The 27,590-nt window shown below is 44.1% G+C and overlaps 1 protein-coding gene across 1 annotated transcript in view; it reads left to right on the top strand.

Annotated features, from left to right (window-relative positions):
* LAMA3 (laminin subunit alpha 3) overlaps window positions 1-27,590 on the top strand; it is a 256,665-nt gene that overhangs the window by 76,813 nt on the left and 152,262 nt on the right. Inside the window, exons 9-13 of the mRNA XM_078060502.1 lie at window positions 8,439-8,529; window positions 10,619-10,750; window positions 12,076-12,142; window positions 13,912-13,913; window positions 19,085-19,219. Coding sequence (XP_077916628.1) covers window positions 8,439-8,529; window positions 10,619-10,750; window positions 12,076-12,142; window positions 13,912-13,913; window positions 19,085-19,219 — 427 coding nt within the window. The remainder of the gene's footprint in view (window positions 1-8,438; window positions 8,530-10,618; window positions 10,751-12,075; window positions 12,143-13,911; window positions 13,914-19,084; window positions 19,220-27,590) is intronic.

Here is a 27,590-nt window from a genome sequence, read left to right as displayed (position 1 = left end):
GAAAAGAAGACAGTTACATACAAGAGAAATCCCATAAGGCTATCAGTGAATTTTTCAGCAGAAACCTTGCAGGCCAGAAGAAAGTGGCATGATATATTCAAAGTGCTGAAAGAGATAAATCTGCAGCCCTCAAGGCTATCATTCAGAATAGAAGGAAAGATAGTTTCTTAGGCAAACAAAAACTAAAGGAGTTCATAACTTACAAGAAATATTGAAGAAGGCTATTTGAGTAGAAAGGAAAGACCATAAATTAGAATATGAAAAATAAGTATATTTTTAAAAATCAGTCAAGGGATTCACAAAATAAAAGGATGTAAAATATGATTCCATATATCTAAAATGTGAAGTGTGGGAGAGGAGTAAAGAATGGGTTCAAATTTAAGGACCATCAACTTCATGTAGACTACTATATGCAAAGGATGTTATATACAAACCTAATGGTGGGACACCTGGGTGGCTCAGTTGTTAAGCGTCTGCCTTTGGCTCAGGTCATGATCCAAGGGTCCTGGGATTGAGCCCCGCATTGGGCTCCCTGCTCGGCTGGAAGCCTGCTTCTCCCTCTCCCACTCCCCCTGCTTGTGTTCCTGCTCTCGCTATCTCTCTCTCTCTCAAATAAATAAAATCTTAAAAAAAACCCTAATGGTAATGACAAATTAAAAACCAGTAATAGATATGCAAAGAATAAAGAGAAAGGAATTTAGGTAGGTCACTAAAGAAAGTCAGCAAACCATGAAAGAGAGCAAGAGAAAAAAGGATCAGAGAAAAACTGTAGAAATAACCACAAAACAAGTAACAAAATGGCAACAAATATATACCTATCAGTAATTACTTTGCATATAAATGGACTAATGATCCAATCAAAAGACATAGGGTGACAGAGTGGATAAAAAAACAGGACCCATCTATATGCTGCCTACATAAGACTCATTTCAGATCAAAAGACACCTGCAGATTGAAAGTGAGGAGACGGAGAAACATTTATCATGCAAATAGATGTCAAAAGAAAGCCTGGGTAGCAATACTTATATCAGACAAAATAGACTTAAAGAAATAGACTATAACAAGAGACAAAGAAGGCCACTATATAATAATAAAGGGACAATCCAGTAAGAAGGTATACTAATTGTAAATATTTATGCACCCAACATGGGAGCACTCAAATACATAAAACAGGTAATAACAAACATTAAGAAACTAATTGATAATAATACAATAATAGTAGGGGAGACTTTACCACCCTGCTTACCTCAATGGACAGATCATCCAAACAGAAAATCAACAAGGAATGACATACTGGATCAAATTGATTTAACGGATATATTCAGAACATTCCATCTTAAAATGGCAGAATATACAATCTTTTCGAGTGCACGTGGAGCAGTCTCTAGATAGATCACATGGTAGGCCACAAAACAAGTCTAAACAAATTAAAAAAGATTGAAGTCATGCCATACATCTTTTCTGACCACAACACTATGAAACTAGAAATCAAAAGTCTGGAAAGAGCACAAATACATAGAAGTTAAATAATATGCTACTAAACAATGAATGGGTCAACTAAGAAATCAAAGAATAAATAAAAATTATGTAGAAACAAATGAAAATGAAAACACAAAGGTCCAAAATCTTTGGGATGCAGCAAAAGCTGTCCTAAGAGGGAGGCCTACTTTAAGAAGCAAGAAAAATTTCAAATAAACAACTTAACCTTATACTGAATGGAACTAGAAAAAGAACAAACAAAACCCAAAACCAGAAGAAGGAATGAAATAATAAAGATTGGAGAAGAACTAAATGATATAGAAACTAAAACAAACAAACAAAACAAATAGAACAGATCAGTGAGACCAGGAACTGGTTCTTTGAAAAAAATCAAAATTGATAAACCTCTATCCAGACTCATCAAAAAAAAAAAAAAAGAGAGAAAGAAAGAAAGAAAAAAAGAAAAAGGACTCACATAAACAAAATTACAAAATTACAAATGAGAGAGGAGAAATAACAACCAACACCACAGAATTTATCTTTAACAAATGATGTTGGGAAAACTGGATGGCTACATGCAAAAGAATGAAAGTGGACACTTACACACCATACACAAAAATAGACTCAAAGTGGATTAAAACCTAAATGTGAGACCTGAAACCAATAAAAACCCTAGAAGACAGCACAGGTAGTAATTTATTTGATGTTGACTATAGCAACAATTTGTGTGTGTGTGTGTGTGTGTGTGTGTGTGTGTGTGAGAGAGAGAGAGAGAGAGAGAGAGCATACAAGTGGGGGGAGAAGCAGAGGGAGAGGGAGAGAGAATCTTAAGCAGGCTCCATGCCCAGCATGGAGCCTGACATGGGGCTTGATCTCGTGACCCTGAGGTCACGACCTGAACTGAAATCAAGAGTCAGATGTTTAACCAACTGAGGCACAGGTGCCCCTGGTAGCAATATTTTTATAGATGTGTCTCCTGAGGCAAGGGAAATAAAGGCAAAAATATTCATAGTATATGAAAATAAAAAGCTTCTGCACAGCAAAGGAAATAATCAACAAAACTAAAAACAGCCTGCAGAATGGGAGAAGGTTATTTGCAAATGACATACCTGATAAAGGGTTAGTATCCAAAATACATCAACACCGAAAAAACAAGTAACACAATTGAAAAATGGGCAGAAGACATGAACAGACATTTCAGACCTACAGATGGCCAATAGACACATGAAAACATGCTCAATATCACTCATCATCAGGGAAATGCAAATCAAAAGTACAATGAAATATTACCTCACACCTGTCAGAATGGCTAAAATAAAAAACACAAGAAACAGGTGGTGAAGATGTGGAAAAAAAGGAACTCTCTTACATTGTTGGTGGGAATGCAAACTGGTGCAGCTACTGTGGAAGACAGTATGGAGGTTCCTCAAAAAGTTAAAAATGGAACTACCCTACAATCCAGTAATCTCACTACTGGGTATTTACCCCCCCAAAATACAAAAACACTAATTCAAAGAGATACATGACCCTGATGTTTATAGCAGCATTACAATAGGCAAATTAAGGATAAGGAAGATGTGGGGGGCCGCCTGGGTGGCTCAGTCGTTAAGCGTCTGCCTTTGGCTCAGGTCATGATCCCGGGGTCCTGGGATCGAGCCCCACATCGGGTTCCCTGCGCTGCGGGAAGCCTGCTTCTCCCTCTCCCACTCCCCCTGCTTGTGTTCCTTCTCTCGCTATCTCTCTCTGTCAAATAAATAAATCTTTAAAAAAAAAAAAAAAAAAGGATAAGGAAGATGTGGTATATATACACAATGGAATATTACTCGGCCATCAAAAAGAATGAAATCTTGCCATTTGCAATGAGGTGAATGGAACTAGAGGGTATTAAGCTAAGTGAAATAAGTCAGTCAGAGAAAGACAAGTATCATATGATTTCACTCATGTGGAATTTAAGAAACAAAACAAATGAGTAAAGAAGAAAAAAAGAGAGAGAGACAAACCAGGAAACAGACTCTTAACTATAGAGAACAAACTGATACTTAGCAGAAGTGACGTGAGTGGGGAGATGGGTACAATAGGGGATGGGGATTAAGGAGGGCACACGTTGTGATGAGCACTGGGTGATGTATGGAAGTGTTGAATCACTATATTGTACACCTGAAACTAATAGGACACTGTATGTTAACTATACTGGAAATAAAATAAAAACTTAATAAATTAAAAAATCAATCTGCATAATTAATCATATTAACAGAATAAAAGAGAAGGATCATGTGAAATACCATCAGACAAAACCAATTCCCATTTTACAATAAAAGCTCTTAGCAAACTAGAAATAGAAGTGAAACTGTGCAATCTGATAAATGGCATTTATGAAAAACATGCAACTAACAAAATATTAGTCGTGAAATACTAAACTATTTCCTTCTAAAGATTAGGAATAAGGTAAGGATGCTTGCTTTTCACCAATTCTATTAAACAGTGCCCTGGAGGTCCTAACCGTTGCATGCCTTAATCAAAAAGAAATAAAAGGCATTACTATTGGAAAGAAAAAATAGTACTGCCTGTATTTGCAGATGACATAACTATTTATGTAAAAAATCTTAGACAATATACAAAACAACTACTAGAACTAATAAGTGAATTTAGTAAGGTTGTGGGATACAGGATGATATATAAGAATTAATTGTATTTTTATATTCTAGCAGCAATCAATAGGAAAATGGAATAAAAACACAATTTAAAATCATGTCAGGGGCGCCTGGGTGGCTCAGTTGGTTAAGCGTCTGCCTTTGGCTCAGGTCATGATCCCAGGGTCCTGGGCTCGAGCCCCACATCGGGCTCCCTGCTCAGCGGGGAGTCTGTTTCTCCCTCTCTCTCTGCCTGCCATTCCCCCTGCTTGTGCTCTCTCTCTCTCTCTGTCTCTCTCTGTGTCAAATAAATAAATAAAATCTTAAAAAAAAATAAAATCATGTCAACAGCATAAAATGCTTAGGAATATATTTAACAAAAGGCATGCAAGACTTTTTTTTTTTTTTTTTAAGATTTTATTTATTTGACAGAGAGAGACACAGCGAGAGAGGGAACACAAGCAGGGGGAGTGGGAGAGGGAGAAGCAGGCTTCCCGCTGAGCAGGGAGCCCGATGCGGGGCTCGATCCCAGGACCCTGGGATCATGACCTGAGCCGAAGGCAGACGCCTAACGACTGAGCCACCCAGGTGCCCCAGGCATGCAAGACTTTTATACTAAAGCTAAAAAAACACTGCTGAGAGAAATTTAGAAAAACTTAAATAAATGGAAAGTTGTAACATATTCTCGATATTATTAAGATATCAATTCTCCCCAAATTATGATCTAAGTCTGGAGCTTACTCCCTAGCTGTTGTTCTTGATGTGTTGGTTGTCCTATTTCCGAATTGTCTCCTCCACGTACGTATACCTCATACAGCTAAGAGATGGCACCAAGAACTGCACATGCAGCCACATTCCCTCCTGCACCAAATCCCCACAATATGACAGAAGAGATGGTAAACAAGCAAAATAGCCTCTCCTTCCGGAATCTACAATAGCATGAAAAGTAAGAAAAAGTGTCACCAACAGACCAGGAATTTCAGGAGATTCCAGAAAGATACAAAGTAGAAACACATCCATGCAGGAGAACATAGCTACAAACAGATGGAATGGTTTGGAAGTACTCCAAGAAACAACAGAAGAATTAACTGTGGGGGCTGCATCCAAATCTATGAAACCTTATTGGAGTTTATAAAAGAAGACCTATACGGAGAGGCATCATGTGTTTCCAGACTCAATATATAAATACACCATTTCTTCAAAACCAACCTATAAATTAAGTGCAATTGTTATCAGAATTCCTATAGGATTTTTTTAATGAAAATTGACAGAGTGATTCTAAAGTTCTTATCAATAAAAGAATATGAGAGGATAGACAAAAGACGAAGAGTTATGAGGGAAATTTATCTCCCAAGATAGCAAAACGTTCTCTAATAGAGAATCTAGATACACATTCATGTAGATGTTTAAATTTGGTTTACAGTAAAATTGACGTTTCTAGTGGAAGAGAAAGAGGATGTTACATAAATGATGTTGGGACAATTGGCTCTTCATTTGAGGAAAAAAAATGTAACCTATCCTATGTCATATATAGAGGGATATGGGGAGTCTTAACTAGGAAGGGAAGAGGGGGTTGCTGCCATAGCAGAGTCAGTTGGCTTGGTGAGCTGCAAGGTGATGCTTCAAGATGAAGTTTGAATGTGCTGGTAGAAGACACATGCCCTATGGCAAGGTATGCCCATCAGAAACCCAGCTGTTCAGGCTGCTATCCCAGATGTACCATAGCATAGTGGCTTAAACAATAAACAGTTACCTCTCACAGTTTTGGAGGCTGGGAAGTCTAAGATCAAGGTGCTGGCAGATCCAGTATCTGGTAAGAGCCCACTTTCTGGTTCGCAAATGACTGCCTTCTCATTGTATCCTCACGTGGTGGAGAGAGATCATCTCTCTTCTTTTAAGGGCACCAGTCCCATCATCAGGGCTCCACCCTCGTGATCTGATTATCTCCCAAAGGCTTCATCTTCAAATACCATCATATTGGAGATTAGGCTTCAGCATATGCATTTTGGGGAGGGGGGACACCATCATTCAGTCCATGGTGCCAGCTAACCTGGCCGTCTCCCACCTTTTCTAAGGAGTGCCGGTAATGGCAGAATGAGAAATATCCACCAGCAGCTCTGGGCTGCGCCTGGAGACGCTCAGGTGGCCAATCAGAGAGCCCGTAAGAGAGCCAGGTCATTATCCTGCAGGGCAAGCAGTTGTCAAAGATGGCCACATTCTCATATGTTATTGATTTTATTTTTATTTCTTGAGTTTACTATTTTAAGTATTGGTTTTGGGGTATGTGAAGTTTAAATTAGGGTGACCAGTTCCCTAGGATGTGGTATTGGAGTAAAGACCCAAAAGAAGCCAGAGAATGAGTCAGGCATCTGTGTGGGGGAGGGCATTCCAGGCAGAGGGGATGGCAGGGCAAAGGCCCTGAGGAGAAAGGGGGCCAAGTGGCTGGAGAGGAGAGAGCAGGGATAGACAGTTTGGAGAGGTCACAGAGGCCAGATCATGTTGGCCTTTGGAAGAAAAATCAGGTAGGGGGCTTCCTGGGAGAGTGTGGCCAATGAGTAGCCTAATAGTCTCCATGTGCTTGAGGTTCACAGAAATGGAAGCCAGCAACGGTGTTGTAGATGTGGTCAAGGAATTGAGAGGAAAAGGGAGAGATGGAAAAGCATCTTGGAAAAGCATCTTGGAAAAGTTATGCTTGGAGGAATTAGATTATTGTCAATGATCAGAGCCTGGGGTTTTTAGGTGAGCCTTCTGGAGAAAGCCTCTCTAGGTGGTACCAAAGGAAGGGGTAAGTGGGGTGGGGTAGGCTTATTTCCTGCAGAGATTCCATCAGCGCCCACCTCACTCCTTGGTTTGAGGTTTTCTCATCTTGTGTGAAGTGTCAGGCAAATGCAAATTCAGGTACCCGTTCCTCCCAGTGAGGTTGCTTCTCCAGCAGCCCCTATATAGAAATACGGAGCCACCACTGTCCTCGGGCTCCATCTGGCCTTGGTCCAGCCATGGCGATAGTATCCATGGGTAAAGTGGTGTGTCGTTGCCCTCAGGGGAAGGTGAGGGTCCTAGAGAATACTCAAGATTTGGAGGCAAACTACAGGCACTATCCCATCCGCAGTGATTTGTGGCTCTCTTTTGGTCACTTGTTGCTGTTCTTTGCATCTTAAAAATATAAGTTCTCTGTGGCAGGTGCTTTATTAACCAAAATTTGTGGTAGAAGGGAGAGGTGGGGCCGCCCACTTCAGAAAAATTTTCCTTCTTCAATGGGGAAAAATTGGGAGCCAAGGTCAACCTGATGTCCTGTCTATTATGAGTCACAGTGGCAAGCAATAGAGTTGAGAGGTTAATTGGCACTTGATCGAAGAGAGGTGGACTACAGCTGTTCCTTATTTGCCCAAATGTTTATGCATGCAAATGTTAAGTCAGAGAAGTGGCCAGTGCGGTTTTAGACCTCAGTGTTAAAGTGAATTCAGATTTTAGCCCACAGGACAAGGAGTGGTAATAAATAAAAATCTGTAATTAATAAAACCATCTAAAATGGGGGAGAGGATTCAAAAAAGGGTCTTTGTTCTCCACTCTGATTCTATGTAGACTCCTTTTGGATCAAAGTGTGTTATATTTGTGTTTTCATTTTAACTTCCTATTGCCTTCCTTTGCATTGAGAGAACACTGGCCTTCTAATTGTTTCCAAGTTAAAGAGCAAGAGAGGCAGACTTGAGTTAGATCCATGGTGTGCAGTTCTTGGAAACTGATGATGCATGTCAGGCAATTTGATTTGTGACAATCACAAGGATTAACCATGAAATAAAAAAACCTGCCTAGTATTGTACTTTAAAATGAGCTCTGCACATGAGACTCGCACCCATTTCCCATTCACGTAACAGAAGTGTTGGGAATGGTTTCAGGACTAAAGCACAAATAAAATCTTTGTGTGCGATCTCTTCCAAAATCGGGGAAGATAAAAATACACACATGGCCCTTTATTCCCTGGGTTAAACCTAAGGATGATTTGTTATCCACTCACTCCTTCTGATTGAAACTAGGAAGCGTAGTGCTCTTGAATTTTTTCTCACTGAAATGTCAGGTGCTTCATGGAGCAGATTCTGGGGTAGAGGGGAAAACCCGGGCTGTCTAGTTCATGGAACTGACCCTCATTTCCTCTTTCAATGGGGAAAAAAAAATCCAGAGCCACCTGTAAGCCAGTGCCCTGTGGCAAATCTTGGAGACTCAAGGTCAACGCTTAGTTTTTTGACTTTGAAATGGTTTCACTGGATGAATAACACAAAGTATGGACTTTTCCAGGACTCTTCTTTCTAAGTTTCTTTCATTTCTTTCTAGCATAACACAGCTGGTATAAACTGTGAAAACTGTGCTAACGGTTTCTACCGCCCTTATGGTGTTCCAGTTGATGCCCCTCACGGCTGCATCCGTAAGTTTCATTTTTGACTTGGAGTGTCTTGGACTGTCTGTACTATAGTGTTTCAGGGCGCTCATTGGGCTAAACCCTGATGGGCTAGTCGTTTCCTTCCTTCCCTCTTTCTTCACATTGTTGATTCTGCTCCAAATGTGATAGTGAAAAGTTTGAAATAGTGTGAGAATTATCAAAATGTGACAGGGACACAAAGTGAGCAAATGCTGTTGGAAAAAGTGTGCTGATAGGCTTGCTCGACGGTCGCAGGGATGCCACCAACCTTCAATTCATAAAAAAAACCCGTAATATCTGCAAAGCACAATGAAGAAAATAAAACGAGGTGTGCCTGCGTATTCCCTAAGATGTAATGACATGCTGTCAGAAGCACCTGGGGAACACTAAGCTTTGGGCTTGTCACACACCAGCCATCTAACAAATGATAGTTCCTCTGTTTTCTGTCGTTTTGACATGTTTCTATGGTCTCCAATAATTTCAAATTTTTGTCTGCGTTAGCATCCGGACAACATAGTAATGATTTCACAAGGATTCACAAGGATTTAATAATGATCATGCTATCTAAAACAGTTGTGATTTATTGGGCACTTGCTGTATGCAAGGCATTGTGAAGTAATTTCACAGATGTGTGATTATCACAACCAACTTAGGACACTGTATTATTATTTTCATTTTTAGATATGGGGAAACCAAAGGCTCTGAGTAGTTCACAATGTTGGCCCAGCTGCCAAAACCACTAACTGGTACCTCCAGGATCCAGGTCCTGTCTGTCTGATGGCTCTGTGCCATACTGCATCCATGATAGAGCAGAATGCCCCCGGGTTTTCCCTGGGGAATTATCAGTCACAGGTCAGACTATGGACTTTGCCTTACTTGTGTCATCTGTTTTATGCTCTCTGGCTGTCACCGTTGGAAATAGTTCAGGCCTGAAGTTGGCCGCTGTGCCCACTGTCCCCCCAGATTCACTCATCATATCATTAACACTGGAGGGCATCAAAGCCAAAGAATGTGTGAACTCTGATTTGCCTCTCTGTTGGGCATTCATCCTTGTTCAAGGAGTGTTCCTGTTTTCCCTCCCTCTCCCACATCATCCCACAAGGTATGTCCATCACTTTTCTTGGGCCCATGAAGAACAGGCCTTAGCAAAGGAGACCAGGACATGGTGAATGCATCATGAATCCGTTCCCCGGAATCACTGTTCTCAGTGATTCTCGGCTCTCCATGACTGTTCTAGGTTCTTTCTTCATCACTGAAGTGGTCTCGCAGTCTTGTAAAGATGTTACAGACAGCATAGAGAATCCACAGGATGCATCAGTCCTAAGCAAGTTAAGCAAAGGACACCAGAAGAAGCTAGCCTGGGGTGATGCTTGCTGCCCACAGTTTCCCCAGCTTCCCAGTTCCTCACGGGGCATGTACTTCGCTGTGTTCTGACAGTATTTTTGCTGTCCAAGGTCAGGACTTGCCAGGTCAGGGGAAGCTCCCAAGGGAGGGGTTACCAAGCCTCTTGTACCCCAAGTATGTCTGTCTGGAATGCAAACCTAACAGTTGTGTTGGTTGCAAAACTGCCTTCAGTAAGTCCTGTCACTGGAATCTAACATTTGGGTTATGGGCACAATCTTGCTGTGCTGTCCACATGTTATATATCAATGTCTGCGCATCCTGCACTCATGACCACATCGCGCCTAGGTAATGATGACCACCACGTGGACATTCACAGTTGGCTTGTGGCCCGGGGGAGGGGGAGCGGGGGGCTGTGCCCAGCAGACCTACCAGGGGCTGCAGCACCGCCCCCACCCCCCCCCAGCCCCTCTGATTGGAGTCTGTGCACACCTTGCTTCCGATGCATGAGCCGGACAGTGCTCAGTGTAATAAACTGTATTCTCGATAACTCAGCGTGGATGCCTTTTAAAGCTTATCTCTGAGGGTCCCTGGGGTTTGGTCGATGCAAACGATTAAGCAGGTATGAAGTGGAAAACAGGTTGTGCCCTTTCAAGAATAACCAGGGGCCAACAGGAAAGTAGTACACACTGCGTGAGAGGTGCTGGGGACAGGGCCGCCTTCCTGAGCACACTGACGGCTGCGCCTCTCCTAGCTTGTCGCTGTAACCCCGAGCACGCGGAAGCCTGCGAGCCGGGCTCAGGCCGCTGCACCTGCAAGCCGAATTTCCGCGGAGACGACTGTGAGAAGTGTGCAGTTGGATACTATCACTTCCCCTTTTGCCTGCGTAAGTAGCCCCGGCAGGTGGAGAGGCGTCCGTTCCTGGCACGTAGCCGGTGCATTCACACCCGAGGGCACGGCGGGCAGGGTGGAGGCGCCACAGACACGGGGCCACATAGGCTGTCTTCCCATGAAAGGGTTTGCAGAAGTTCAGAGCGTAACATTTATATGACTACATTTTAGAGTCTTGTTTGTGCCCAATGATTAGGTTAGGTTGTACCATAGGGACTGCCATCCCAGGAGGTCAGAAAACAGTGATCCGTGTGTGTGATTTCTCTTCACAAAAGAACTTGGAAGAAGTGTCAAGGGTGCCAGATGTCCGTGTGCACACACATAGTGTGTGTCAGTGTTTTGGGTGGCTGGGGGATGTGTTGCCCCTTGCCCACTGTGCCATCGGCCAGGTTACCGTGGGCCCCCACCTCCCCTACTGCAGTGATCGGAGGGAATGTCTCAGCATCTCGGAGAGAGAAAATAGGTATCTGGTAGAAGCACCACAGAACATGAAACAGGAGAGTCTGAAAGCAGCCCTGCAAATTGTAACAAGAGCCATGGTTCTGTTTGTTCCGCTAAAGTGTAAAAACTGCACTTTTGTGTTAGGACAAAGAAACACTGTCTCAACCCCCTCCCCCCCCCCCTTCCTGAATTGGTTCTTGCATTCCCAGCTTTGTGGGGCAGGGAAAGCATCGTGTGTTGTAGGGACATGGGGGCAGGACACATGTGAATGGGGTGATTTTATGTCCTGGCTCACACCTGCTGTCCCAGGGGAATCATTAAACTAGCTCCCACTTTCACCATCCAGTAGCCTAGTTTGGAGGATGATTTACATGATCATCTTATATTTAAAGAAACTAATTTTTTAAGCAGCAGTATTCAGTTAACGCTGAATTGAAGCTCAATCCACTTAGAATCTGTAACTATTAGATACAGGCTAAGCAGAAACTGCACTTGCTTTTTTAGTGACAAAAAGAAACCTGAAACAATTTTATGGCATAAACCAAATTTTATGGGGAAAAAAAAACTTGAAAAAAGATTAAAAAAAACTGTTCTCAATTTTACATTAAAAAAACCAAGCTCGTCCCTGCTTAGCCTGAGACATAGCTATTGTGAGCACAAAATATCCATTTCTGTTCGTTTAACAGACAAATCAGAATGTCTGACCACTCTGGTTTCAGTTGCATGTTCAATATAGCAGTATTGTCTTTCTCTAAATTAGGCTCCACATGCTACTTTTCACGAAGTTAGAAGGGCTTCTTTCTAGTTCATGCGATTTAATATTTTACTTTACCGTCTCTTTAATCTTTCTCTGTATTTTTTTAAAAACGATTTTTCTAGGAATTCCCATTTTCCCTGTTTCTACTCCAAGTCCAGAAGATCCAGTAGCCGGAGATATAAAAGGCAAGTACCCTCTCTTTTGGTTTAACTTCAATGGAAATGTGCTCCGTATTATTTTCCTACTTCCTATGCCTGCTGCTATGCCCAAGTTCAAGTGTTCCTTAGTGCAGCCTGGCGGGCGCCTTGCAGGTATCATCCTCTATGCCAGTCTGTCTTTTGCATGATGCTCCCTGATTAAGGAGACTAAACAGAGTTTGAAGTGTATGTCACTTGCTTGCTCAGAAACTTCCAGTGGCAGTCAGTTGCCTACTGTCTTGTTTGGGGTCTACGTACAGAGACCCTGAGAAAGCATTTGAGCCCAAGCAGTCGGTTCTGGAGGTGATCCCAGGAGACATCAGTAAGGGGGTGAGTCAGGGAGTGAAGGGATCCGGTATGAAGAGGCATTAGCAAGCAAGGTCCTCATAGCACCTGGAGCTCCATCCCTGTAGGCAACTCTAGGAGACAACGTAGAACTCGCTCGGCATTATCCCAGCTGACGGGATAACTTCAGTTACCTGCCACTGACGGAGGGCTGCTTCTGGGGCTTGGTGCGCTGGGAGGCTGAGGAGCTCCGGCAGCCAGACGGGTTCCCCCGGGCAGAGGTGTGCAGGGAGCAGCCTTTGGGGTAGAGAGGTGAGTGCTGAGAGGGTGTGGGTGCTACACGTGCCTCATCACTCATTCTGCACATGTTTTAGGATCACCTGGTACGTGTCCAGCACCATTCTGGCTGCTGGGGACTTGTCAGCGAACAGAACAGAGAAAAGTCCCCCGCTCTCCTATAGCTTATATTCCAGTGGAGGGACTCATACAATAACAAAAATAATATACAAACCGCTAAAAAATGAAATCTCTAATATGTTAGATTATGATATGCAGGGTTGTGTCCTGCACAAGGGTGCTACTTTTAAGGGGCGGGGGAGCCTTTCACATCGTAGATATAAACTAACCCATACGAGGAATATTCTAGGTCTTGAGGTTTGATTCTGGAGCTGGGGGCGGTGTTCTAGGTAAGCCCACAATAGCGCACGCAGGGACACACGCACTCAGGAAGGCACACTGCTCCAACATCCGGGCACAGCACGCACGCACAGCCCATGACTGTGCCCCATCTGGACCGTGTTGACCTCACCCACTGAGCTTGCTTCTCACCCCCTCCAGGGCGCCAATAGCCTGACGGTCACATGACGGGGGAAGGGAGTGAGTACCAGGGGTGTGTGAGCACACCTGCCCCTCCTCCTGGTGTGTCCAGGGTGTGGGTGGGCAGAGAAGGGGCACTTGGGACCAGACAAGAAGATGGTCTCTAGAGAGCTCTTTTCCACAGAAGACTTCCATTTCTTCTGCAACAATATAGCAGGTCAAGGGATGTGCTGCCGGCAGCCTGGGCCATGAGTGCTGTGCAGAATGTAAGTCTGGGAGAGAGGGGGGAATGTGAGGTTTGCAGATTTCAATAGGGTCGTCAGGGGGGACCTCATTGAGGAGATAAGCAAAGACCTGGGGGCGTGAGGGGTGAGCTCTGCAGGTGTCTAGGGACAAGCATCCAGAGCCAGGAAAGAGCCAGTGTGAAGTCTTCGGGACGCATGCTGGGGTGTTCACTGAACAAACGGGAGACCGGGCTGTGAAAGCGGAGTGAGCACAGGCAAGAGAGGTAAAGGGAAGTGCCGGGGCGCAGATGGCAGGGCCCTGTCAGCCGCTGCAAAGACATAACCTTCTATTCTCAATGAGAGAGGAGCCAAGGACCGTTTGCCCAGAGAAATGATGTTGCATACGAAACTCTGTGGCTACTGTGTTGAAAACCAGCTGTAGGAGGAGAAAAGAGGAAGCAGGGAGATGCCCTGGAAAGCTATTGCGATCATCTGTGAGGGAGAGGTGATGGTGGCTCGGACCCAGGAGGTGTCGGTGGAGGTGACACGAAGAGGACAGATTGTGGGTATAATCTGAAGTTAGAACCAACAAGGCCTGCCAGGGGGTGGCTGGCCTAGAAGTGGGATATGAGAGAGAGAGAGGCCACTGCGGTGACTCCGAGGCTCCTGGATGGAGCAAACAGGAGGAAGAGGTGCCATTTGTTGAGGCGGGAAAGGCTGCAGAAGACAAGGCGAAGTGCGGGGCTGGGGGAGGGACAGGCCGACGCGGTGATGGGAACTTAGGGACCCTCTCTTCTGGCTGTTCCTTTTTTCCTCTCTGTGAAATAAGTATCAAGGTCAGGGCAGGAGGTGAGGTTGGGGAGGAAGCTGTGGGGTTGAAGAGATAGAAGGTATGAAAGAGTCATCCTGGGATGTGGGGGAGAGAATGGGCTTGGGGAATGTCGTAGGATTTGGGGGCAGCACAGAGGGCTCACCTGCGCACAGCCAGCTCCTCTGGCCAAACCACGGTGCTCTGTGTCATTATGCGGAGTTATTGTCGGAAGCCTTCACCAGACACTTGGTCCCTGAGGACAGCAGCTATGCTTCTAATTCCCACAGTATCTACCCTGCCCGTAGCGGGTGGTATCCTGACCATAGTGGCTGTCTGCAAATGTTTCCTTAATGTTTCTTCATTGTCTAGAGTGGAACTCAGCTTTTGAGCCTTGATTACACCACACATCTTGGGTTTTCTTCCACAAGAATGTCTTAGACCTCCCATTTACTGTTTCCAGTAATCCTTTTGTTATTCAATTCCTTTTTCTCCCCAAGTAGACTGGCGGTGACTTTCGGGGGCAGCGCCGGGGGAAGAAATCTAATTGAATTTGAAGGGATGTTCAGACATCTGTTACAAAATACAAGGGAAGTCTTAGAACACCACCTCAGGGAAAAGAAGTTTCAAAGAATGCAGTAAGATCTGTTTGGGAATTTGAATGCACACATATCACTTCAATTTGGTCTTTTGTTATTGCATTTTAAAAACACACACTTTGGGGCCTGACTCCCAGCAGTGAACATTAGAAGCTCAAACATCTTGGGGCACCTAGGTGGCTCAGTTGGTTGAAGATCTGACTCTTGGTTTCAGCTCATGTCGTGATCTCAGGGTCCTGAGATCGAGCCCCACCTCGGACTCCCTGCTCAGCGGGGAGTCTGCTTGAGATTCTCTCTCTTTCTCCCTCTGCCCCTCCTACTCATGCTTGCTCTCTCTCTCTCTCTCTAATAAATAAATCTTAAAAGCAAAACAAAAAGAAGCTCAAACATCAGAAGGTGCAGAACACTGGCTAATACTGAGCACCCTCCTACCCCTGAGAATTTTAATTCATTAAGGCCCATTGGTGTTTCATGTTTCCATGTTTTCTAGTACAGTGGTTCTTTTTTTTTTTTTTTAAATGTTATTTATTTATTTGACAGAGAGAGAGAGAACACAAGCAGGGGGAGAAGCAGGCAGAGGGAGAGGGAGAAGCGGGCTCCCTGCTGAGCACAGAGCCCAACATGGGGCTCGATCCCAGGACCCTGAGATCACGACATGAGCTGAAGACAAACACTTAACCGACTGAGCCACCCAGGCACCCCAAGTACAGTGGTTCTTAAACAGGGCTGTGTTTTAGAATCCCTTGCTTTTACAAAGTAGAAATTCCTCTGTAGCACCCCAGATTAGTTTTCCAGAATGAGGTCCAGGCTTGTATTTTGAACAAGTTTTCCAGATGATTCTGATGTATGTCTCTTGTTAAGAACCACTGCTCTCGTTACTGGAAATCCCATTTAGGGGTTGACAAACCGTTTCCCCCAAACGGTCAGATGATAAATTTTTGGATTTGTAGGTGAAGTTGCAAATACTCAACGTTGCTGTTGTACCAGGAAAGCGACCGTAGACAGCATGTACATGAAAGATCTAGGCTGTGTCCCGGTAAAATTTTATTTACTAAAACAGGATGGATTTGGTTCTCAGACCATACTTTACAGATTGTGAGATTATATCAGAATTTCAGGGTTTAGGATTCTGTACCCAGGCAATGTATTTTACCAGGAGATTCGGAAGTGCAGCCAAGATTGAGAACCACATTACTGGAAAATCCATATGCTCAGTTCCAGACAGGATGACTTGAAGCAAAAGAACAGAGCAGTTTTGCAGATCAGAATGTTTTCAGGTTGTTTTCATTATATTTCATGACCTTGGATATCATTGAGGTTTTCTGGGTCCAAGGGATCATTTATATCCACTTAAGATTTATTTCTAGGAAGTCAGTGTATCACGGACACATCTTCAGGGGCTCCCTTTGAAAACAACAGCGTATGCAAAACATACACTCTAGGCGCGTGCACACATTTATGCCTCCAAGTTCAAACAAACAGTGGGGACCAGCAAAACAGCAGCTGCAGAAACTTGACCTAGGAGATCGAGGCGATCTGGGGATGATTATGTAAAGCCGCCCATGGGGCCTGAAGACATGGGTGCCCAGGAGGTTTCTTGACAAATATCATGAAAAGGGTTTGAGTCCCCCCCAGTCACTTTATAATTAGCTACTTGCCTTTGCCAGAGCTTTGAGGTCAGTGTGGTTGGGGCTGGAGGACATGCTCACCATGGGAACTCAGAGGTGGGGGCCACAGCCGCTAGGACATGCTTCCCTGGCTGTGTCCTTCCCCGGGGCCGGGCATGTCATCTGCTTGGCAGGTGGGCCAGTCGCTGTTGTCACAGAGACGTGTCAGATAAGGCTTAAAGACGGACAGGAAAATCCTGGTATCTCCGTTGGAGGCTCTGTGTGGATGCCTATACAATAGAATTCAAGGAGTGGTGTTTACTAAAAAGAATTGAACGTATTCAAGAGTATATTGAGTGTGTTTTTCATTCATTAAACGTTCCCTAAGTGCCTCCTCTGTACTAGGCACACTCCCTGCTCCCTGGAAGCTCCTTCCTGGGGAAGACACAGGCAGGTAAACTGTTAAAACAGCAGGAGCTAACACTACGCCTGGGCGAGAGCACGGAGCTGGGGAAGCCAGCAGGAGGGGCGTCCTTACAGAATGAAGGGAGGGAGGCAGGCAGGCAGGAAGGAGGAGGGTGGGAGCTGTGGGAGAGCTTCCCCAGAGTGGGAGACGGCGCTGAGTCGTGGGGCGTGACGGAGTTAGCCAGGCAGAGGGACAGCTGAGAGAAGGCATGGGGGCAGGAGTGGGATGGCAGGTAGGTCACTGGGGCTGTCAGGGGTAGGGGGGAGAAGTTCAGGAAGAGGAGAGGATTAGGGAAAGACGAGAGCCGGCAGCCAGGCTCGGCTGTGTGGGTTGAAGGGCGCAGCTGCACCCCATCTGCAGGGGCGCCATTTCCATGGAGGACGCCGAAGATTTGTATCTTTATGGTGACCATTGTACGGCAAGTGTCAGAAAAGCATCTTGAGAAGGGACGCTTTTCCTAGGCTTACGATGTCACACATGTCAAAGACGTTGCGTTGTGTCCTGAAGGCATTGTGTTACCTTTGAGGAATTTAAACTGGAAAATGGTATGAGAAGGTTGGTGTTTTAGAAAGATCACTCTCGACACCGGTATGGAGAATGGATTGGAAGGGGCAAGATGGGAAGCAGTCAGCCTGGTTAGGAGGCTCTCAAAATAATCTAGACAAACGAGGATGAGGCCCTGAACAAAGGCTCTAGAACTCTGGAAGCAGGGGAAGATTCCAGAGACTTTCCTGAGCTATATCACTATGACCTGATGGTGAGGTATGGGGAAGTGAGGGTCAGGGAGCCGTGAGGGGGGCCTCCAGGTTTCTGACTCTGTGTGGGGTGATTTGCTAGGTAAGGAAGAAGAAGTGTTGAAAAGTGAATTTCAGAAACAACTTAAAAAAATGCATAGGTACTAGATGCTTTCTTTTCTGTTTATAGGTGGTTGTAAATCAGGATTCTTCTGGCCTTGAAGCCAATGTAAAGTTCAGGAATCTTATTGAATTCCAATGCTTGGTTTTAATGCCCAGACTGTAACTGACAGTCAAATTTTCTCTTTCCTGTGGACTCACACGGTTGTCTCAGGGTTCCTGGAAAGTGAGAATGGAAACCGCAAAACCTGTTGTGACCTGGGCTCAGAAGTCACACCAGAGCACTTTCACTTGCTTCTATGGGTCAAAGCACAAGTCATGAGGCCATTAAGTGATTTCAGTAATTAAAGTGTTGTGAAAGGGGCGCTTGGGTGGCTCAGTCTGTTAAGCATCCGACTCTTGGTTTCAGCTCAGGTCATGATCTCAGGGTCCTGGGATGGAGCCCCATGCTGGGCTCTGCACGGAGCGTGGAGTCTGCTTGAGATTCTCTCCCCCCCTCTACCTCTGCCTCCGCTCATGCTCTCTCTCTCTCAAAATAAATAAATAAAATAAAAAAAAAGTGTTGTGAAAGACCAGCACAGCTAAGATAGAGAAGAGGAGAAGGAAAGAGGGAGCCTGCTCGTGCAGATGGGTTGGGGAAGGTGTTCCTAGGAGTTGACTCTGAACTAAGACCTAAGGGACGAGAAGGGACCAGGAGAGGGCATTACAGGCAGAGGGAACAGCCAGAGCAAAGGTCCTGAGGCAGGGAAGTGGTGGTTGGAGGGATAGGAAGCAGCCTGGCTGCGGGGAAGGCCTTGTGCCTGGAGGGTTAAGCAAGACAACTCAAGCGTAGCCCCCTGAAAGCCACGGCTGGCACATAGTAGGGCTGAATTTATGTTAGTTTCTTTTCTTCTAAAAAATGGTGGAAGGTAGAAATATGTTAATTTGGTAAAATACATTAATGGTCGTGAGATAGGAATCTATTAAATTGAGGTTTTACTGCATAACGCTCTGATTTGGAAAAAAAAGCAAAGTATTTCCCCAGGGGTAGATGTTGAAAGATTGTAGCTGCTTTGCAAACGAGTGCCCACCCTAGATGTTTCTTAATGGCATCCCAGACCTTTCCTTCAAGTTTGTTTATTTCCCTTTAACGTGTAGTGTTCTCGGTCAAGGGTGTCTAGAAGGCACAGATGACTCCTTATATCTATGTTTCCATGACGGACACCCGAGGGAAGGCAGGAACTGAGAAAGGAAGGAGACTGGAGGCCCCCTTCTGAGAGTCCTTTCTCCTTGCAGGGTGTGACTGTGACTTGGAAGGCGTTCTCCCCCAAATATGTGATGCCTACGGAAGGTGCCTTTGCCGCCCTGGGGTCGAGGGCCCGCGGTGTGATGCCTGCCGCTTGGGTTTCTACTCATTCCCTATTTGCCAAGGTAAGGGGGCAGCGCACAGCACAGTGATCGTCCGTCCCTCGAGGTCAGTTTCCTCTTGAGGAAATGTGGAGGCACTTGCTGGCACAGCTGTGTGGCCTGAAGGTTAGCCAGTGAGCCCCTGGCTTATATATGCATGTTATAGGTGACTGTCCCCCTACCTGGGCCATGTCACCTCCCTTCTTTTGTCTTTCCCACCCTACTCCTCCTCCTCCCCGGTGGTAAGCACATGGGCTCTGGAGCTTCCCCGGGTGGGAATCCTGACTCTGGAAAGGACATGGTAGCTGAACAGTGTTTAGGAGCCTGCTGGGCAGATGAGGAGAGGAGGCGGGATTCCAGGGAGAGGGACCAGCAAGCATGAAACCACTTCTCCCCACTACTTGTTCTGTGTCCTGGTAAGAGTCACCGAAGGAGATGGAGGGTGGGAAGAGGAGGTGTCTGACCCAGTCCCTAGAGCAAAAGAGGAACGTAGTGAGTGTTGGGTGAATGAACGAATGAATGAATGAACTTGTCCAAGTGTTCCTCTGCCTCCCGATCCACTGCCTGCCGTTTTTCTTCCCCCAGCAGGGAAAGGGAGGGAAGAGAAGAAGAGAGGATTACCGGTCGGGGCTCAAGGCAGGAACTGAATACCCCTCCAGGTGTTATAAACAGACAGGGACTTGCTCTCGGTCCTTAGGTGCTCAGCTCAGTCGTTAAGGGCTGGAGGGCAGGCTCCAGGCGGGGCTTCCAAGGAGGCTCCCAATAGAAAGGCTGAGCGTTAAGCCGGGATTGCGGTAGCACAGCTCCAGGACAGAAGGACTGCAGTCCTGCTGCCTCCACAGCCATCGCTTGGTCCCGGGGCAGCTAGATGGGGCTTAGCTGCGGAAATGCTCAGTAGGTGCGGAAGGCAGCCTTCTCTTCACTTCCACCTTTCTAATCTTATTTGAGTACTAATTATTTGCAAAACCAAGTTGGCATCCAGACATCCAGAACCCAGCTCCAGGAGAATCTGGAAAGTGCTGTTTGGAGCTTGCCAGCCCCTGAGCACAGTTGGAGCCCTCAGTCAGTATTGAGCAATCTCATCTGCCACGTCAGTCGCTAGAAAACCAGGGAGGCAGGTGCAGGCAGGGCCGACCTTCCCCGCTCCCGGAGCTGGAGGCTAAAGTGGTGAAGCACCAGGTTCGTACTAGGTGTCCCTTGGGGCAAGTTGCTTAGCCCCTCTTTTTCTCAATTGCCTCGTAATCGTGCAGGTTACAGACACACTGTGAAGCTCTTAGTGCCTGGGAAGCACTCACTTGTATGGAAAAGGAAACGGCTTCCTTCTCCTCTTGGTCCCCTGTCGCACTCTGTTCACAGACCTCTATCCTCTGCTCCAGCTGTCTCAGCCTTTGCCACTGGGAGCCACAGAAGCTCACCCTCAACCAGAGAAATTCAGTATTAGTGGTTGGAATGCCCAGTACGTTTCCCATGGAAATATCAGTACGGGTGATGCTCATGTTCAAATTGTGTGAATCCTACTAGAGGCAAGTTCTGTTCAGCTGGCTCCACAGTCCTGCAGGGTAACCTCGTCCTTGCTCCTGGTATTATTTCTGTGGAAAGATATCCTAAATCATGAAGTTCCGTGCACAAGTTGGGGATGATTACATTTCTGTTTTAAGCTGGAAACCCCACGTGGGGAACCAGTGGGAGGGAGAGGGAGTGGAGACCCTCCATTTCAGCTGTCCATGAGGGCCAAGCCCAGAGGAGCTCATGGTGGGAGAAGGCAAGACTATGAGCAGTGAAAATGAGGTCTTTTCACCAAAAGCAGGAGAAGGGTTGGGGCAGCCAGGTAGTTTATCTCACTCCCCTCCTGTAACAGGCAAGCATTTTCTAGTTTTTCTAGTTGCTCTTTGTTTTGTCGACACTCCCCCAATTATATTGTAGATGTAAGCTGTTTGGGGGCAAGGCGTGGACAGAATGTCTCATGTTAATTTTCTAATAATCTGCTGACATTCAGGTTAGTTCTGCTTCAGCTGCCATGCTTGTGGTTGAAAGTATCCCAAAGGTTTTCTTTTTTCCTCCTCCTTATCAGCCCCAACTCCAGCCTCATTCTGCTAGAATGAATTACAAATATTCCAACCTAGTCATTCCCTTGAGCAAGGCTGTCAGATTGTGCCTTTGTGTCTATGGATATAAAGGTGAAGAGTAATACATTAATTTTAAGAATGCTCTTTTTTCCACACTTCTTCACTACTAGAACTAATTCATTTTAAGACAGGTAGAAAATACAAAGGTGTATTCATGACAGAGCAGAGGAAGGTGGGACTTCCAGAATGGCAGAGTAGGGAGCTCAGTGGGACACTCTCTCCAACAAAACAAAACTTTAGCTGGTAAAGAATTTTTAATAATCATTTAAAATCTCTGGAAATTGTCCTAAGAGCAAATGAAGAAACATTTACTTAAAAAATCTAAATATCGGTAAGATCAAGTCTGACATTTGAGCTCCGTTACCCCCTCCACCCCAACTGTGTGTTGTAGAAGCTCTACCCTGGGCATGGACAGCCAAGAAGATGGGGGTTCACTTTCTTCTAAATTCCTGTTCTGGGGCTACAGTTTCACCCGAGGAGGGGCAGGCTGCTGGCATTTCTCATTGCCCCCTGGCTTGTGTTATAGAAGCTCTATTCCAGGCAGGCTCAGCAGAGAGGACCATGTCTTCTCTTTCTCCACCCAGCCCCACCTGTATGGTGGAGACTCTACACCAAGCCCTGCAGGCTGAAAATACTAGAACCCGATCACCTGCACCCCATTTAGCTCAGGCAAGCTGAGATGACCAGGAGCTACCACTCCTATGCCCGTTGCCTGCTCATAGAGCAGGGGTGTCATGCCAGGAAGAGTGGGTCCTCATCTTCAAGTCTGGTGGTTCAGGAGCTCTGCACAGCCTGGAGGACAGGGAGGTCATAATGATAAAGAGTTTGGAAGCTCTGTCTGAGGGAATTATTTTAACAGAAGGGGCCGGAGGGTGTTGCAGAAAACATTGTAGATCCTGGTGTGGAGCAATTACGAGGAGGCTGGTAGCTCTGGTATAAGCATGATGGCAGAGCAGCGGGAAGTTTAGTAATCAGAGGAAGTTCAGCCAAGAAGAGCCCTTCTGATGTCACAGATAAGTCTGCAGGTTGGGAAGGTTGTGTGCGCGTGCTAGATCTCACCTCTTCAGGAGGAGTCCAATCAGGTGGGGGGGGAAGACTCAGAAACATCCCCATGCTGCGCACAAATCCATTACCTTAGGGTCGTAGCCACACTGGCAGAAGGGATTTAAGCACAACCTCTAATCAAACATTGACCAAACAAGCTGCTCTGACACAGGGTAACTCCTAAGGGACCAGGCTTTAAAAGGATACCTTAGTCATCGCTGGTTATCTAGAACTGTGTGGTGCCCAAGTCTGTACCCTCTCAGGAGTGACCAGAGAGGAAAAATCGAAACTAGTAGTCCCTGGCTGAATGTAAGGGGAAAATGTGAATTCTCCACACTGTGGTAGCAGCCTCCAAGCTATACACATATGCAATGGGAAAGGGTAAAAATCTGACTAGACAAGCAGGTTCAAGCACAGCGTTCAACCAATCAGTTGCTTGTATGGACCCAGGGGTGCCACTGGGGTAACCAGGCCAGCAGATAAACACAAGGGGGAATGTCTGAGTGGGAACATCAGAGGCTGGACATTGGAGGGGAAGCAGGCCTTGCAAAACTAATTCATCCACATCATTAAACAACCAACCAACTAAGCAAACAAAGAATAATTCTGGTGGTAGCCAGCGTTCTATAATATGTCACCTAGAATGTCCAGTTTTCAAAAATAAAAAGAGAGATATGCAAAGAATCAGGGAAGTATGACCCATACACAGGTAAAAAGCAGCCAATAGAAACAGCTTTTGAATGGGCTCAGATGGTAGATTTAGCTGTGACCAAAATACCTGTTATAAATATGTATAGAGGTAATGGAAACCATGCTTAATGAATTAAAGGAAAGTGTAATGATAATGTCTAATCAAATGGAGAATATCAATGAAGAGATAGATACTGTATAAAAGAACCAAATGGAAATTCTGGAGTTGAAAAGTATAATTGAAATGAAGAATTCATCAAAGTGATTTGGTAGTAGATTTGAGCCAGCAGAAGAATCAGCAAACTTGATGACAGATCAATAAGGATTATTCAGTCTGAAAAACAGAGAAAAGAAGAATGAAGATAAATGGACAGAGCCTCAGAGAAACAGGAGACACCAAAGTGCACCAACATCCATGTAATGGGAGTACTGGAAAGAGAGGACAGAGGAAGGGCCAGAAAACGTAGTCTAAGAAATAATGGCAGAAAACTCCCCAAATCTAATGAAAAACAATCTACACACTGAAGAAGTTTAATGAATTCCAAGCAGGATACCTGCAAAGAGAGCCCTACTCAGACTTCATGGTTTAAATGTTGAAAGACAGAAAAAAGTCTTGCAAGAGCAAAAGAAAAATGACTCAGTCCAAGCCAGGGAATCCGTTAGAATGCCACCTGATTTCTCATCTGAAACAACACAGGCTAGAAGGCAGTGGGGCCACACAGTCTAAGAACTGAAAGTAAAATTTGGTCAACCAAGAATTTTATATCCATCAAAATTACCTTTCAAAATGAAATCCAAATAAAGATATTCCCAGATGAACAAAAAGAGAGAATTTGAGGCTAGCCTACCTGCCTTATAAGAAATAATAAAGGAGGTTCTTCAAGGCTGAAAGCAGGTGACGCCAGACAGTAGTTGGAGTCCACCTGCAAATATAGAGTGTTGGTAAAGGTAATTAGGTAGGTGTATTGGTCTGCTTGGGCTTCCGTAACAGGATCCTGCAGACTGTGTGGCCCAAACAACAGTCATTCATTTTCTCATGGTTTTGGAGGCTAGAATTCTAAGATCAGGGTGCTAGAAAATTGATTTCTGGTGAGTACTCTCTTCCTGGCTTGCAGACAGCTGCCTTCTCCTTGTATCCTCACATGTTCTTTCCTCTCTGTGTGGGCAGAAAGAAAGAGAGAGAGAAATCTCCGATATTTCTGCCTTTTTAAACAGAATATCGGTCCTGTAGGATTAGGACCCCACTTTTATGATCTCATTTAACTTTAATTACCCCCTTAAAGGTCCTGTATCCAATTACAGTCACATCAGCAGTTAGAGCTTCAACATATGAATTTGGGAGGCACATAATTCAGTCCATAATAGTAAGTATTACAAAATATAGTATAATTGCATATTTTTTATCCTTTCTTGTCTTGATTGATTTTAAAAGAAACTGCACAAGACTGTACACACACACACATACACGTATGTATGTTAGGTGGGCTTATAACATACATAGCATATATATACATACACACACACACACGTGTGTGTGTGTGTATGCCTATCCCGTACAGAAATGTAATATGTTTAACAATAATAGCACAAAGGAGATGGGTGAGAACAAAGCTACCAATTCGAATGAGGAAGTGACATCAAATCTATGGCAAGAAATGAAGAGAACCAGAAAGGATAAATAAGGAAGTTTATTAAGATACTCTATACATATGTATGTTCTCTCTTTTCTTCTATTGGCTTCTTTAGAAGATATAGATTATATAAATAAGTATAACAATGTATTGTTGGGTTTTGACATATTTAGACATAATACGTATAGCAATAACAGCACAAAAACAGAGAAAGAATGGAGTTATGTAGGAGTAAGGTCTATATGTTACTGGAACTAAGTATAAATCTGAAGTAGATGCTTTTAAGATGTATTTTGCAACTTCTAGAGCAACCACTAAGATAATAACAAAAAATTAAAAACGTTAAAGGAAGTAAAATGTGATGCTAGAAAATATTCATTTAATACAAAAGGAGGCAATAAAAGGGGAATAGCAAAACAAAAAGATACGAAACATGTAGAAAACAAAATGCAAAATGGCAGAAGTAAACCCAACTGTATCAATAACAACATTAAATGTGAGTGGATTCTACAGCATACCATATACCAATAATAACCCCAATGGATCAAAAGCCCAAATATAAGAGCTTAGCCTGTAAAGCTCCTAGAAGAAAGCATAGATGTAAATCTTTGTGACTTTAGGTTAGGCAATTATTTTTTAGATTTGACACCAAAAGCGCAGGCAACAAAAGAAAAAAAACGGATACTGGACTTTAAAAACCTTTGTGTTTCAAAGGACACTCTCAAGAAAGTGAAAAAACAACCCATTGAATGAAGGAAAGTATGTGCAAATCATGTGTCTGATAAGGCACAGATATATAATATCAAGAATATCTAAAGAGCTCTTATAACACTCTAATTAAAAGACAACCTAATTAAAAAATGGACAGAGTATTTGAATAAATAGTTCTCCAAAGAAGATCTACAGTGGACCAATAAGCACATGAAAAGATGTTCCACATCATCAGTTATTAGGTAAATGCAAATTAAAAGCACAATGAAATACCATTTCCTATCCACTATAAAGGCAAGCTGTAACAAAGGTTGGCAAGGATGTGGGGAAATTTGAGCCCTCCTACAGTGCTAGTGGGAATGCACGACGATACAGCCATTTTGCAAACAGTTTTGCTATTTCTCAAAATGTTAAGCCTAAGGTTACCATATGATCCAGGAAGTCTACTCCTAGGTATATATCCAAAGGCAATGAGAACACACAACCACACAGTAGCTTGTATACCAATGTCTGAAGCAGCATTAGTCAGAGTAGCCAAGAAGGGGAAACGAACTACATGTTCATGAGCTGATGAATGGATAAAAATGTAGTCTCTCCATATTATGGAATACTATTGGGAAAGAAAAGAAAGAAGTATGGATACATGCCACAACTTGGATGAACCTTGAAAACATGATGCTAAGTGAAAGAAGCTAGTCACAGAAGACCACATATTGCATGATTCCATTATATGAAATGTCAAGAACAGACAAATTCATAGAGACAGGAAGTAGATTAGTGGTTGCTTAGGGCTGGGATCGAGGTGGGTGGGGCGGCAGAGATGGGGCAATGGGGATTGACTGATAATGAGTATGGGGTTTCTTTTGGGGGGGACAAAAATGATTCTAAAATTAGATTGTGCTGAGGGTGGCACAACCTTTTGAATACATTAAAAAACATTGAATTGTACATTTTAAATGGATAAATTGTAGGGCGCCTGGGTGGCTCAGTTGGTTAAGCAACTGCCTTCGGCTCAGGTCATGATCCTGGAGTCCCAGGATCGAGTCCCGCATCGGGCTCCTTGCTCGGCAGGGAGTCTGCTTCTCCCTCTGACCCTCTTCCCTCTCATGCTCTCTGTCTCTCATTCTCTATCAAATAAATAAATAAAATCTTAAAAAAAAAAATAAATGGATAAGTTGTATGGTATATGAATTATATCTCAATAAACCTCTCTTTCAGAAAGATACGGGTGGGGGAATCCAGCACATGAAAGCAGGGTATTGCCTCTTCAGACACACATCAGCCTTATCTTTCTGGAAATTTGCGCCCATCTCTCCTGGTATCTTATTTACAACAGTGATAAAATGATATGCATTAGAATTTTGGAGTTAAAAGAAATTGAAATTACCTATTTTACTAATCTGAGATGCAGGGAAAGCTAGGTAGTTGCAGGGTGATGAGTAACACCACATTTCGTGACCCTCACCCTGGTGTACCTTTAGGAATTATATTCTCTTCCTTCACATCTGCAGCAGCTAGAGGTCCCAAGACCTCAAAAAGCATGAGGACTGTGCTTCCCAGACTGCATTTTTCACACTGCAGGTCACCATCAGTGCACGGAGAAGTCAATTCAGTGAGTATGGACCAGCATTAAAATGAAATAGAATAGAATAGAATTAGAATAGAATAGAATAGAATAGAATAGAATAGAATAGAATAGAATAGAATATGCATTCTAAGCAGTAAAGAATTGTTTTGCAAAGTTCTTGTTGTTCGTAGTTATCTCCTATAATAACAAATATCATTGTTTCTACATCTTTATCATCTGTCAATCTCTGTGTATGTGTAGCCTGTTTATTGGGTTACAGTGTAAAATTTATTTCTTTTAAAAAAATTTTTGAATTTATTTTTATTTTTTTAAATTATGTTATTTTAGTCACCATACAGTACATCATAAAATTTATTTTTTACTGTGGATGTAGCTAAAAAAAATTTGAAAGCTACTGTGTTATGTAATCTTGGAGGATTTTGTCTATGATTCTGAATAGTTGGTCACTTTTCTTTCATTCTACTCTTTGGTTTTGTGGCTTCAGACTTTCAAATAGTTACTGTCTGAAAATCATGGAGTATTTGGGTGAATTTAGGATCCCTCTTTCACCTGGAAACTGTTGCTCAGTAGATTGCAGCAATCATCCGATAAATCCGTTTCACCTG

The sequence above is a fragment of the Halichoerus grypus genome, chromosome 13 (assembly GCF_964656455.1).
Source record: "Halichoerus grypus chromosome 13, mHalGry1.hap1.1, whole genome shotgun sequence".
NCBI lineage: Eukaryota > Metazoa > Chordata > Mammalia > Carnivora > Phocidae > Halichoerus > Halichoerus grypus.
This window is presented reverse-complemented; position numbering and strand designations above follow the sequence as displayed.